The sequence below is a fragment of the Sminthopsis crassicaudata genome, chromosome 5, assembly GCF_048593235.1.
Source record: "Sminthopsis crassicaudata isolate SCR6 chromosome 5, ASM4859323v1, whole genome shotgun sequence".
In the NCBI taxonomy this organism is placed as follows: Eukaryota; Metazoa; Chordata; class Mammalia; order Dasyuromorphia; family Dasyuridae; genus Sminthopsis; species Sminthopsis crassicaudata.
Window position 1 is genome coordinate 121194798 of NC_133621.1, and position 13836 is coordinate 121208633.

The 13836-nt window shown below is 33.8% G+C and overlaps 1 protein-coding gene across 1 annotated transcript in view; it reads left to right on the top strand.

Moving 5' to 3' along the window:
* Positions 1–12941: 12941 nt before the first annotated feature.
* Positions 12942–13836, top strand: part of SLC13A1 (solute carrier family 13 member 1) — an 81362-nt gene continuing 80467 nt past the window's right edge. The window contains exon 1 of the mRNA XM_074268114.1: positions 12942–13071. Coding sequence (XP_074124215.1) covers positions 12943–13071 — 129 coding nt within the window. The 5' untranslated portion in view covers position 12942. The remainder of the gene's footprint in view (positions 13072–13836) is intronic.

A 13836-nucleotide genomic window follows, 5' to 3' on the forward strand; every position in this document is an offset into this window, starting at 1 on the left:
TTTAGGGGACAAAGGCTTAAGATATAGATCTGTAAAGGTTAAAGGTGAGATCTTTTGATCAATTATTTTATCAGTCAAAAGCTAAGATCAGAAGTCAGTGCAAGGAAAAGAAACGAATGTTAATTGTTATTATGAAAAACCAGTTACTGAACTCTCCCCATATGTGAAATTTTTATTGGAATGATATTGGAAAGATATGAGATTCATGGAAGAATATAAAATTTATTTTTGAGAACTGCCTTATGTGATTTTTGCCATAAGACTGGCAGGGAAAAATTCCTTTCTGCCCATTTTGGGGCAAAGTAGACCTAGCTATGATTTCCTTATTATAAGGAATTCTCTCTATTTTCTCAGATTGAGTCACCTGCTTTGTAATTCATATTCTTATAGAGTTGCTTACTAAGAGGCTGTGACTTGTTCAGGGATGCACAACCAGAATTTATAGGCAAGAGGGCCTAAAAGTTGGTTTTTCTGCCTCAAAGATTAGCTCTCAATCCATTTAGTCATGGCACTTCTTGTTTTTTGTTTTTTGTTTTTTGTTTTTTTTTTTATCTAATCTGACCAAATTAATTCATATTATTCTTTACAACCCATTCAGTATACATTTTCAACTCAAATATTAAGAGATGAAAATAAGAGCTTACAATTGAATTATATTAAGAGATGAAAATAGGAGCTTATAATTGAGTTATATTTCATATATGAAAATAATACTACTGACCCACTTTTAGTAGGATCAGTACTCTGAGCTATTTCCCCACTTATGAGTTTGTGGTACTGACTTATCATCTATATCTAGTTATTGTTTTGTATGAAATAAAGATAAATTGAAACATAAAGTTCCAAACATTCTTATTAGCAAAATTATCAGTTGACAATAAATAAAATGCAAGGTTCTTCAATAGCCAAGGATATTCATGGAAGAATACAGAACTTATAGTCTAAATGAGAAGAACAATTATTCATAATATTAATATATATTCATATAATTTATAAGAATAAGGAAGTATGAAAGGAATAAGAAAGTATATTTATCTGTAAGAGTCTCCTTGGGGGTCTCCTTATGTGACTTATAATAAACCACTGATTAATGGACCATTATTAAGAAACTTTGGTTGTGCAGGATACAAAATAAATCCACATAAATCCTCAGCATTTTTATACATTAACAACACAATCCAACAGCAAGAGATACAAAGAGAAATTCCATTCAAAATAACGGTCGATAGTATAAAATATTTGGGAATATATCTACCAAAGGAGAGTCAGGAATTATATGAGCAAAATTTCAAAACACTTGCCACAAAAATAAAGTCAGATTTAAATAATTGGAAAGACATTCAGTGCTCTTGGATAGGCCAAGCGAATATAATTAAGATGACAATACTCCCTAAACTAAACTATTTATTTAGTGCTATACCAATCAGACTTCCAAGAAACTATTTAAATAACCTAGAAAAAATAACAATAGAATTCATATGGAACAACAAAAGGTGGAGAATTTCAAGGGAAGTAATGAAAAAAAAAATTAAATGAAGGTGGTCTAGCTGTACCTGATCTAGAACTATATTATAAAGCAACAGTCACCAAAACCATTTGGTATTGGCTAAGAAATAGACTAGTTGATCAGTGGCATAGGTTAGGTTCACAGGGCAAGATAGTGAATAAAAATAGCAATCTAGTGTTTGACAAACCCAAAGATCCCAAATTTTGGGACAAGAATTCATTATTTGACAAAAACTGCTGGGAAAACTGGAAATTAGTATGGCAGAAACTAGGCATGGACCCACATTTAACACCACATACTAAGATTAGATCAAAATGGGTCCAAGATTTAGGCATAAAGAATGAAATCATAAATAAATTGGAGGAACATGGGATGGTTTACCTCTCAGACTTGTGGAGGAGGAAGGAGTTTGTGTCCAAGGGAGAACTAGAGACCATTATTGATCACAAAATAGAAAAAATTGATTATACCAAATTAAAAAGTTTCTGCACAAACAAAACTAATGCAAACAAGATTAGAAGGGAAGTAACAAATTGGGAAAACATTTTTACAGTTAAAGGTTCTGATAAAGGCCTCATCTCCAAAATATACAGAGAATTGACTTTAATTTATAAGAAATCAAGCCATTCTCCAATTGATAAATGGTCAGAGGATATGAACAGACAATTTTCATTGAAAATTTAATTTCAATGAAATTAAAACTATTTCTACTCATATGAAAGATTGTTCCAAATCACTATTGATCAGAGAAATACAAATTAAGACAACTCTGAGATATCATTACACACCTGTCAGATTGGCTAAGATGACAGGAACAAATAACGATGAATGTTGGAGGGGCTGTGGGAAAACTGGGACACTGATGCATTGTTGGTGGAGTTGTGAAAGAATCCAACCATTCTGGAGAGCAATCTGGAATTATGCCCAAAAAGTTATCAAAATGTGCATACCCTTTGACCCAGCCGTACTACTACTACTGGGCTTATATCCCAAGGAAATACTAAAGAAGGGAAAGGGACCTGTATGTGCCAAAATGTTTGTGGCAGCCCTTTTTGTAGTAGCTAGAAACTGGAAGATGAATGGATGTCCATCAATTGGAGAATGGTTGGGTAAATTATGGTATATGAATCTTATGGAATATTATTACTCTGTAAGAAATGACCAACAGGAGAAATACAGAGAGGCTTGGAGAGACTTACATCAACTGATGCTGAGTGAAACGAGCAGAACCAGAAGATCATTATACACTTCAACAATGATACTATATGAGGATGTATGCTGATGGAAGTGGATATCTTCAACATAGAGAAGAGCTCATCCAATTCCAATTGATTAATGATGGACAGAATCAGCTACATCCAGAAAAGGAACATTGGGAAATGAGTGTAAACTGTTATTTTTACCTTCTGAATCCAATTCTTCCTGTGCAACAAGAAATTTGGTTCTACACACATATATTGTATCTAGAATATACTGTAATGTATTTAACATGTATAAGACTGCCTGCCATCTAAGGGAGGGGGTTGGGGGAGGAAGGGAAAAAATCTGAACAGAAGTAAGTGCAAGGGATAATGTTGTAAAAAAATTACCCATGCATATGTACTGTCAAAAAAAAAGTTATAATTATAAAATAAAATAAAAATTAAATTTAAAAAAAAAAAAGAAACTTTGGTTGTTCAGTTTTTTCAATTGTGCCCAATTCTTTGTGACCTCATTAGGAGATACTAGCATAGTTTGCCATTTTCTTCTCCATATCATTTTAGAGATGAGAAAACTGAGGCAAACAGGATTAAGTGACTTGCTTAAGATCACACAACTAGTGTCTGAGGACTGAAGGAGTCTTCTTAACTCCAGACCTGATACACTATCTCTGTGCCATCTAACTGTCTTATTAAGAAACTTCCAAAGGCATGAATCCTTTCTGCAAGGATAGGCAATCTCAGCCATGTGACATGTACAGATTACTATACGATCACTTTCTTAATCCCATTTCTCAGATTTATGATTATGGAGAAGTTAGCAATTATCCAATACTCTGCTAAACTTTACAGGGTCACACATAGACTTCTATTTCCCCAGAATTGAAATAAGTTAAATAACATACTCCCATATGACTGCAGAGCAAAATTACAAAATTAATTAAGTTTTGACTATCAGAAGATGATGTGGAATTTTTATTATCCTGAGAATCGAATCAAGAAGTATTTATTAAAACAATAAATGCTAGACATTATGCTAAGCACTCGACAAAAATAAAGCCAGTTCCTGTCTTCAAGGAGTTGCATTCTAATAAGAGAAGGTAATACATAAAAAAGAAAGCTAAGGATGCAGGGGAAATGTAGGTAAAGAGAGGGTACTGCTGTGGTGGGATGGGATATATAATAGAGAAATAAGTTTAGAGAGTAAAGAAAAAATTGAGCTTGGAGTAGGATGAAGGCATGAACAAGGCTGACCTGAACACTTCTAAAATAAAGGTTACAGAGGAAATTGACCAATCAGAGAGAGGGACTGCAAGGGTCTAAGGATATTCTAGGGTAAGAAGGCCCCAGAATCACTTAATTTACTAAGTGAGAAGTATGTTGTTATGTAGATGTCCAGAGAATCAGGAATGAAATCCAGAGAAAAAGAAAAACATGGAGGATCAGTGGTGTCCATTCAAAGAAAAGCTATCTGGGATTCCATGACATCTTCAATTATAGAGAGTGGGAATCTGAATGGTTCTTATATTAACTCACTGAGCCAAGTGGCCCAAACTTTTTATTGTCACAGGATACATATATAGAGAACCTTTATTCAACCAGCATTTTATTTAGTGCTTACTGTTTGCCTTATATTATAGACATAGGAATAGAAAAACTATAAAGGGAGTTGAGATAATACATGAAATAGAAAATGAAACAAGATAGAATACCAATATGTGCCAGATACATTTTACAGAAATTTATAGTACATGAAGACAAGTGGAACTAGTGTAAGTGGGAAGTATCAAGAAGAAAATTTGAAACAAGTCTTCATGAAAAAAAAAAAAAAAAGTATAATTTGGATACATAGGGAGAATGTGTCCTATGGAACTCAGCTTCTTAAACTGTGGTTTGCAGCTCCATATAGTATATCATAATTGAATATGAGGCTCATAAAGTTATGATTTATTATCAGTAAATGTCTGATTTGTAGGCCTATTTTGTATAACTATATGAACAAGGTCATATCAAAAAAATTTTTAAACAAAGTTTTTTATTTTCAAAATATATGCATGGATAATTTGACAACATTGACCCTTTCATAGCTTTGTTTCAGATTTTCTTCTCCTTCCCCCCCCCATCCCTCCCATAGATGGCAAGCAATTCAATATATGTTGAACATGTTAAAATACATGTTAAATCCAATATGTATAAACATTTATACAATTATCTTGCTGCACAAGAGAAATCAGATTAAAAAAGGAAGTAAATGAATAAGAAAACAGAATGCAAGGGAATAACAACAAAAAAACTGAGGCTGTTATATTGTGATCCACATTCAGTTCCCACAGGTCTTTCTCTGGGTGTAGATGGCTCTCTTCACCACAAGATCATTGGAATTGGCATCAATCATCTCATTGTTGGAAAGAGCCACGTCCATCAGAATTGATCATTGCATAATCTTGTTGCTGTGTACATGATCTTCTGATTCTCCTCATTTCACTTAGCATCAGTTCATATAAGTCTCTCCAGGCCTCTCTGAAATCATCCTGCTGATCATTTTTTATAAAACAATAATATTCCATAACATTCATATATCATAACTTATTTAATCATTCTCCAACTGATAGATATCCACTCAGTTTCCAGTTTCTTGCCACTACAAAAAACATTTCACATCAAATTTCTTGGGTGAAAAGGGGTAGCTAATGGAAAAAGTTTAAGAACCCCTGCAGAAGATCAGGAGGAACAAAAACAGTGAGGTAGAAATCAGAATTTTCTTTGCAGCAGATAGAAAGGAGACTGTTGTTTACCTGTTTGGTGTATTATAATAGATAGTCCCAGATTTAAACTCCAGTTGGAATTCTGGCACTGTAGCAAGAGCTCAGGTAAATCATTTAACCATGCTCTCAATTTTGCCTTCAATAATTGTTGTTATTTGTCCTTTGTTCTCCAGGGTATTTTGACTTGCCCGTGAATTGGATTTGTATGAGGCAGAGCTACTGATTGTCTCACTCCCAAAGTGTGTTCCTAGTTTGCTAGATAGAAAAAGCAGCATGCTGCAGAGGACAAAAAACAGAAATCAGTCAGAAAAACCTCTTAATTCATCTCTTAAGGCATACCACTGACTACCCTAGCTTTGTTAGCTCAAGCTACTTAAGATTTAGCGTTTGCTGGACTTGGAGTCAGGAAGATGAGTTCAAAACTAGTCCCAGACACTTAATAGCAGTGTGATCTGGGCCAGTCAGTTGTGAACCTCATTTTGGTCTTCTTGGCAAAGATACCAGAAGGGTTTGCCACTTCCTTCTCTAGTTCATTTTACAGATAGGGAAACTGCCGCAAATAGGGTTAAGTGACTTAACCAGGATCACACAATTAGGAATTGGAATTTGGCTCAGCATTCTATCCATTATGCCATGTTGTTGTCCTATTATTATTATCATTATTATTACTAATATTGTTATTCACTTAATGTTTTAATGTTCCAGGTAACTTTCTAAGATTTTAAGTTGCAGAGAAGATGCTGACTGGCTTTGGTAAAGGGATTATCCTTGTTGAAGAGTCTTATAACAATGAAAACACAGATTCATTCCATATGTACTAATGACTTAGAGGAAAGGCGTTATAAGATCACTTTGAACTAGAAGTAATTTTTGAGGCTATGTAGTCCAACCCTCTCATTTTCTACTCAGTAAAACTAAAGTCCTGAGCAGTTAGGTAAAAATAATATTTGCTATACCCACTTTGCCATATTGTTTTGAGAAAATTGCTTTGGAAACCATACAGAAATATGGGGATGTAAGGTATTTAATATTGGCTTCAATTTTACAAAGTGTATTGACACATATGGACAGATGGGTGGCACAGTGGATTAAGTGCAGGGCCTGGGGTCAAGAGGACCTGAGTTCAAATTCAGCCTCAGGCACTAGTTGTATGACCCTAAACAAATTACTTCACCTTCTTTGTCACAATTTTCTCATCTGTAAAATAAACTGATGGAGGAAATGGCAATTCACTCTAGTATTTGTATTAAGAAAAACCCAGATAGGGTCACCAACAGTCAGATATAAACGAAATTACAGAACAAGATGTTATCTTATTATCATAGAGGAAAAAATTAAAATAAATAAATAAATAAGGGAAAAGTTCTATACCAGGGTTCAAAATGTAATTTATATAACTATAGTATGGATAACATCACTGAAAAGAAAATTATATAATGAGGACCTAAAGGTATTAATATAGTACAAGTTTCTATATGAGCTAGTGGGAGGCGTGATCATTCCAAGATGCCCTTGTAGAAGTACAGTAATCACTTTCACATAGTGATCTGCCCTCTCCCTCCATCCCAAATATGGAAATACGAGTAAAATTATTTTAGTCCCTCTCTTAGTATCAGAAAAGAAGTATGATTTTTTCTTTTTTTTTTTTTAATTGGGTGTTTACAGCACTTTATTATAAATTTTGGGTTAATATTTATGCAATACTATACATATGTTTTAAATATATATTTCTCAGTTTCTAAACTTTTTCTGTCATCCGCCGGCCTTTGCCTGTTGTCTGCAGCAGTATATTTTAGCAGGGATGATACCAGTTGTGTTGTCATAGGGCAATTGAAAGATTGAGCACTCTGAAACAATGTCTTGTGAATTTGTGTTGAAGAAAACATGACTGTGTCACCTGAAGAAAAAGTTGGGGGTAAAAGTTTGGCAAGAGGATAACATAAAATTTTTCTTCAAATATTGAAAGGGTTGTTGTGTAGAAGATGGATTAAATTTATTCTACCTAGCTCTGGAGGGCAAAACTGGACCAATGGAGAAAAATTTGGGAGGAACTTTTTGGTTCAATAAAAGACAAAAAAAAAAAAAAAAAAAAAAAAAAAAAGCCTAACAAGTTTAAGTGACTTTATATGGTTACCTTGGGGGAATAGTGAGTCAGTGAAGGTCATCAGGAGAAGGCTGGATGACCACTTCTCAGAAAGTTCAAGCCAGGATTTGTGCTTTTAGCATGGGGCTTGACCAGATAACCTTTGAGTTCTTCTGCAATTCTGATTTCAAGGTTCTGCAGAAGAGATTAAAATTGGGAAAGTAGACAGATTTATAGAAATCCTATAAACTAATTTAAATGTGTCAAGAACTAAGCCTTAATCTTTTTTGTTCCCCTCCTCTCTTTTTTTTTTTTCCTTCATGCTTGAAACAATATTGTTATTACTGTTTATAGTGTTCTTTGGGTTTGTTCATTTCATTCATCATTATTTTGTGCAAGTCTTTCCATGTTCTAAAATTATTCAACTCATCGTTTCTTATAGCACAATAGTATTTTAACAAATGATAAGCATCCCTGCAATTTCTACTTCTTTGACACCATAAAAAGAACTGATTTAAACATTTTAGAATATATAGATTCCTTTCCATTTTCCTAATCATCTTTGGAAACAGTCAAGTAGTAATTACTGAGTCAAAGCATATAGGCAGTTTAATAATTCTTTTGTTGTAATTCCAGATTGATCTCCAAAATTGTTGCTTTATTTCATAATTCCACCAACAATGAATTAGTTTCTCAATTTTTTCCACATCTTTTCCAACATTGATCAATTTCTCCTTCTATTGTTTTAGCCAATCTGGTATGTGTAAAATACTATTGAAGGTTGTTTTAATCTTCATTTCTCTAATCAATAATGATTTAGAGCATTTTTTTCTTTTTTCTTTTCTTTTTTTTAACCTCTCCACCAAATTCATTCATTTATTTATTGATGGCTTGTTTAGTTTCTTTTTTAAAAATTATAGCTTTTTTATTTTCAAAATATATTCATGGATAATTATTGACATTCACTCCTACAAAACCCTGTGTCCTAATTTTTTTTTCCTTCCCTTCCCCCAGCCCCAGTCAGCAAATGATCCACTCTAGTAAACATGTGCAATTCCTCTATACATATTTCCACAATAATCATGCTGCACAAGAAAAATAAGAACAAAGAGAGAAAAAAAATGAGAAAAATGAAAATGCAAGCAAACAATAAAAAGAGTGAAAATACTATTTTGTGATCCACACTCAGTTCCCACAGTCCTCTCTGGGTGCAGACAACTTTCTTCATCCTAAAACTATTGGAATTGGTCTGAATCACCTCATTGTTGATGAGAGCCTTCCCTCTTCTCTTAACTCTAGGCCCAACAGGTGGGATTTGAACCCACATCTTTTGATTCCAGAACCAGTCTTCTTTTTTTTATTATGTAGCACTGCTTCCCTGAATGTTCACTGTAAATTTAAATTTTGAGAGAAAATGCTTTCTAATATAAGACTTATCAGTGCTCAAAACAATGCTCATTTACTTTTCCTAGTTCAGAAAGTCCGATCCTATTCACTAACTATAAGAAACTAGATTTTGATAAGGGGATTATCTTAAAACAATATTGTGGGGGAAGGAAAGAGGAGGAGAGGAAAGGCTGATCCATCCATGCTGAGAGTGCTAAACCTAATTCAATGCATAGAGCAAAGTTAGGGAGCTAAGAATAAAGTACTGGGTAAATATGATGGATCTCTCTATAAGCACTTCAAAATGTTCCTCCTCTCCACCTTCACACCAACACTACCACAAAAATTCTCGATGGTTTCATCTGGGAATTAAAAATCGGAAAAGTTTTTTGGCTTCTCTGGCCACAAATACATAACAAAGGCAGGAATGTGCCTGGTTTAAATCCCCTTGAGAATGTATTGTTTCTAAGCTTCTCCTTCTGCCTCCTAAACAACTCTTAAAAAAAAAAAAATGATAGCTTCTCATTTTTCTTTTTCTTTTTCTTTTCTTTAAACAATAGCTTCTTATTTTGAAAATATATGCAAAGATAATTTTCGACATTCACCCTTGCAAAACCTTATGTTCCAAATTTTTTCCTTCCGTTCCTCTCTCCTCCTCCTCTAGATGGCAAGCAATCTAATATATGTTAAAAGTGCAATTCTTCTATAAACATTTCTATATTTATTATGCTGCACAAGAAAAATTAGATCAAAAAAGGAAAAATAGCTTTTTATTTTTCAAAATACATGCAAAGATAATTTTAATCTTTGAACTTTTGCAAAACCTTGTGTTCCATATTTTTCTCCCTCCTCATTTTCTCCCTCCCCTAGACAGCAAGTAATCCAATATGTGTTAAACATGTGCAATTCTTCTATACATATTTATACATTTATCACGAGTCACAAGAAAAATCCGATCAAAAGGGGAAAAAATGAGAAAGAAAAAAATAAGCAAACAACAAGAAGAAAAAGGTGAAAATATTATATTGTGATCCACTTTCAGTTCCCATAGTCCTATGTGTGGATGCAAATGGCTCTGTCCATCACAAGTCTATTGGAACCAGCCTGAATCACTTTTTGCCCTCAACAGCTCTTGGAAGACCCTTTGAAACAGAGAAGCTGAGGGTGAGTGTGGAGAGAGGCTCTGGAGAGCACTGGAAGTGCTTAGGAGGCCAGCCCTGAAAGCTAAAGCTGATTAGTCTTTGTCCAGGGTCAGAGACGATTAGGAAGGCTGAGGGAATGTCACTCTGAGCTCGAGTTAAGTTTGCCAGGAGAAAATCAAGCAGCTAAGTAAGACCAGGAATTTGATTGCAAAGCTAAACAAGCCTGATGGTACTAGTTATTTAGGTAGGATTTTCTTAGTACTCTTAAAGAGCTTGGAACATAGATCAAAGGCTTGGCACTTAGGATAAAGAATATTTTGCTGAAGATGAAAGGCCTTCTAGTAAATAATTTGATAAGAAATCTTGGCAGGAGAAGTGGGGAATTGGGGTGGAGACCAGAAAAGTTATTTTTTTCTTCCTAGGGAAGATTTCTAGAAGTCTTTATTTAGTCCTTGCTATGTGACAGACATTTAAAAAATGTTATCTCAGGTACAGTGCCTATTGTGTGGCAGGCAGAATGCTCAGCACTTTACTAACATTTACTAACATTATCTCATTTGAGCTTCACAACAACCCTGGAAGGTAGATGCTGCTGCTACTACTACTACCACAACTACTACTACTACTACTATTATTATTATTAATGCCTATTTTCCTGAGGCAAATTGAGATGAAGTGACTTGCTGCTCAGAGTCACAAAGCAGAAAATATTTGAATCCAGACAGGTATAACTCTCTATCCATTTTAGTTGCTGTTTTCTCTAGTTCTATGAAATCTGCTCCAGAGACCTGTGATATAGCCCTGGAAAGTCTCAAAACCTGAAGTTAAAGGGGAATGGCAGAGTTCATTCTCCTCATAAAGTAAGAAAAATGTTCATAGCCTAGAACTCTAGCTGAAGCAGGAAATTTTAAAAAAATTTTTAAAATTAAAAAAATTCATACTATTTAATGCCTTGTGGAAGTATGCTTGATTGTTTCTGGCAGAAGTTATACAGCTATCAGAGCAGCATCTTGCAGAAGCTGTATGAGCAAAGCAGAATTGAATTAGCCCAAAGGAAACGTGAAATATGCAGAATTAGAGAAGCCACCCCAAATGTTTATAGAGTCTATTTGTGTTTGACCTGTGACAGAGCATTCTGAACTCATATTGATCTGATCCTGACAGTCAGGCACACTAACTTGTCACTAATATGTGCTACAATAGAAATCAAAGATTACTATATAATGCATATTTAATCACCCAACCTTTTAAATCATTTGTTTTATATGAGTCTGTCCACAGATTTCATACTCCAAAAATGTTAAAATGATGTGTAATGCTGGAGAAACTGAGCAAAATAGAGATTAGAGAGTATTCAATACAGAATTTATTAAATGGAGAGATTTACTGGGACCAATGGATCCAAGGTTGATCCCAGGGCTGAAGGAGACTATTGTCTCAAAGAATCCAGCCCTGAATATCGAATACAGCATTCTTTTATAACAAGGACAATGACAAAATGGGGGAAGTGCTGGGGGGGAGGCATCTAGGATGATATAACGGTAGGTACTGGTCTAATGATGTCTAAAATGGATAAAGACCTTTATCCCATCAATCATTAAGCGCCTAAGGTCTAAGGTATAAAACCTTTATCCTAATATTAAAAGGGAATGGTTATAACCTGATGCAGAATGACTGAATAGGAAAATTAGGGAAACTGGGCCAGGACATTAAAAGAAAACATATGTACCTCAACTGCATTGCTCACATGAGACTTCATCTTTTTATACACATTGATTAGAAAACCCTAAGTAATGATCAAAGAGCTTTATTTTTAAACTTTTAAGACCAATATTTATAATTGTACTCAGCTTTGTATTAAAAAAAAAATAAAAACACCCCTCCCCCAAAACAAACAAAACAAACCCTTTTGTTATTAACTTTAAAATAGTATAGTAGAAACAATATAGACTTTCAAGTGCAAATTCTGCCTCACCCATTTACTAACAGTTCAATCTTGGGTCAATCATTTATCTCTCTATGTCTAATTTTCCTTATCTGTAAATGGAAAGTGGGGCATGGCTTGATTAATTTCTAAGTTTCATTTTCCTATATCTCTTCTATCCTGTGGTGTTTATGGATTTAAAGTTTTATTTACTTTCAACAAGACTCAGTTTCTTAAATGGAATAATCCTGAAATCCATAAATAAAGCTAAACTTACACTTAGGAATAACTGCCTAAAAGGATTATTTTATGAGGACCAATTGCCTCTCCCACAAAAAACAAAGAAAAAACAAACAGAAAAATGCTTTACCAGCAAAACCAAATCTATTTATTCTATATATCTCTAAAATTTTCCAACCTTAAAGCTATGTCTTTTAGTGCTCCTTGTAAAGTCAAAAATTAATAAATGTATGTAATAAATACGAGTTATTTGAATACTGCTTATAGAAAATTATTTTTAAAAGTTAAATTTGCTGCCCAAAGGAAGAAGTAACATATTGACCATTCATTAAACCCTTAGTAGAATTAGTTTTTCATTTTAGTAAAAAGACTGCTTTCTAGTTAGTGTCAAAATATTTTTACACTAAAGTTGGGGGAGGGGAAAGAAGTAGAGAAAAAACATTATCAGTAGGGAAAAAAAACATCACTTTTTAAAGACAAACTTTATTAGTCACTATTCCTTCTGATTGTTCTTTGATTTCACCAAAACACTATTTGCTTTTCTCTGCATGTTAGGCACTAAAGCAATAAAAAAATCAGATTTAATGTTAACTAATGTTGACCACAGTGTTGCAATGACTCAAGATGATAGACTAGAGAAATATTAATCCAGGTTGGTTATTTAATGTCTGGCATCATTTTTTAAAGACAGTTCATATGAGAAATTGGAGATCTTTGCTCACAGAAATGAAGCTTCTTGACATCATTTTGGTTTATCGCAGGCTTATCCTCATCATCCTCACCCCACTGCTTTTATTGCCACTGCCTTTAATAATCCAAACCAAAGTAAGTAAATGATGAGAAAATTGTTCACTTGACTAGTTTCAATTGCCTTGTGTTTTCATTGCATGATCTCCCTGACTCAGATTTGAATGTGCTGAAATTATTGGAGTTTCAAAATTTACTTGGCTCATAGAGCTTTATCCATTTTTGCTTCTTAGTGATTAAGATTAGCTCTATGAGAAGATGGAGATAACAGCATTTCAACTAACTGGAATGTTCAATTAACCAGATTTTTTTTTTTAATTAAAATTTTGTGAGAATATAGGAGGGGGAAATGAGACAAAAATGAGGTAAAAGCAGGGATGAATTGAAAAGTCGACTTCTGCAAAATATCTTTAAATCAGATTTATTTCCTCTATTTCAAGGGGAAAGCCAGCTTTGGAGGTGATATATAAATTGTAGTTCTGGCTGTGATGTTTATTTGTTATGTGACCATGGCAAGTTCCTCAAGTTATCTGAGTTTCTATTTCTTAATCTGTAAAACAGGGATAGTGGTATGCATAATAAATGGAGTTAATAATAATTATAGTATTTCATAAAGCTGTTGTGAGGGAAATGCTTATAAAGCTTAAATGTGAATTGTTAGTTCTCTGTTCTTCACATGTTAAATGGATATGTATCCATATTCAGTTGTGAGAATTAAATGAGACACTGAAAAAGAAATTGCTTCGGAAAAATGTAGTATTATTCCTCATATAAAGAGTAAGCTAACCACAATACCACATCTAAATTAAGTTAGATTTTATTTTGACTCGTATGACATTCTGC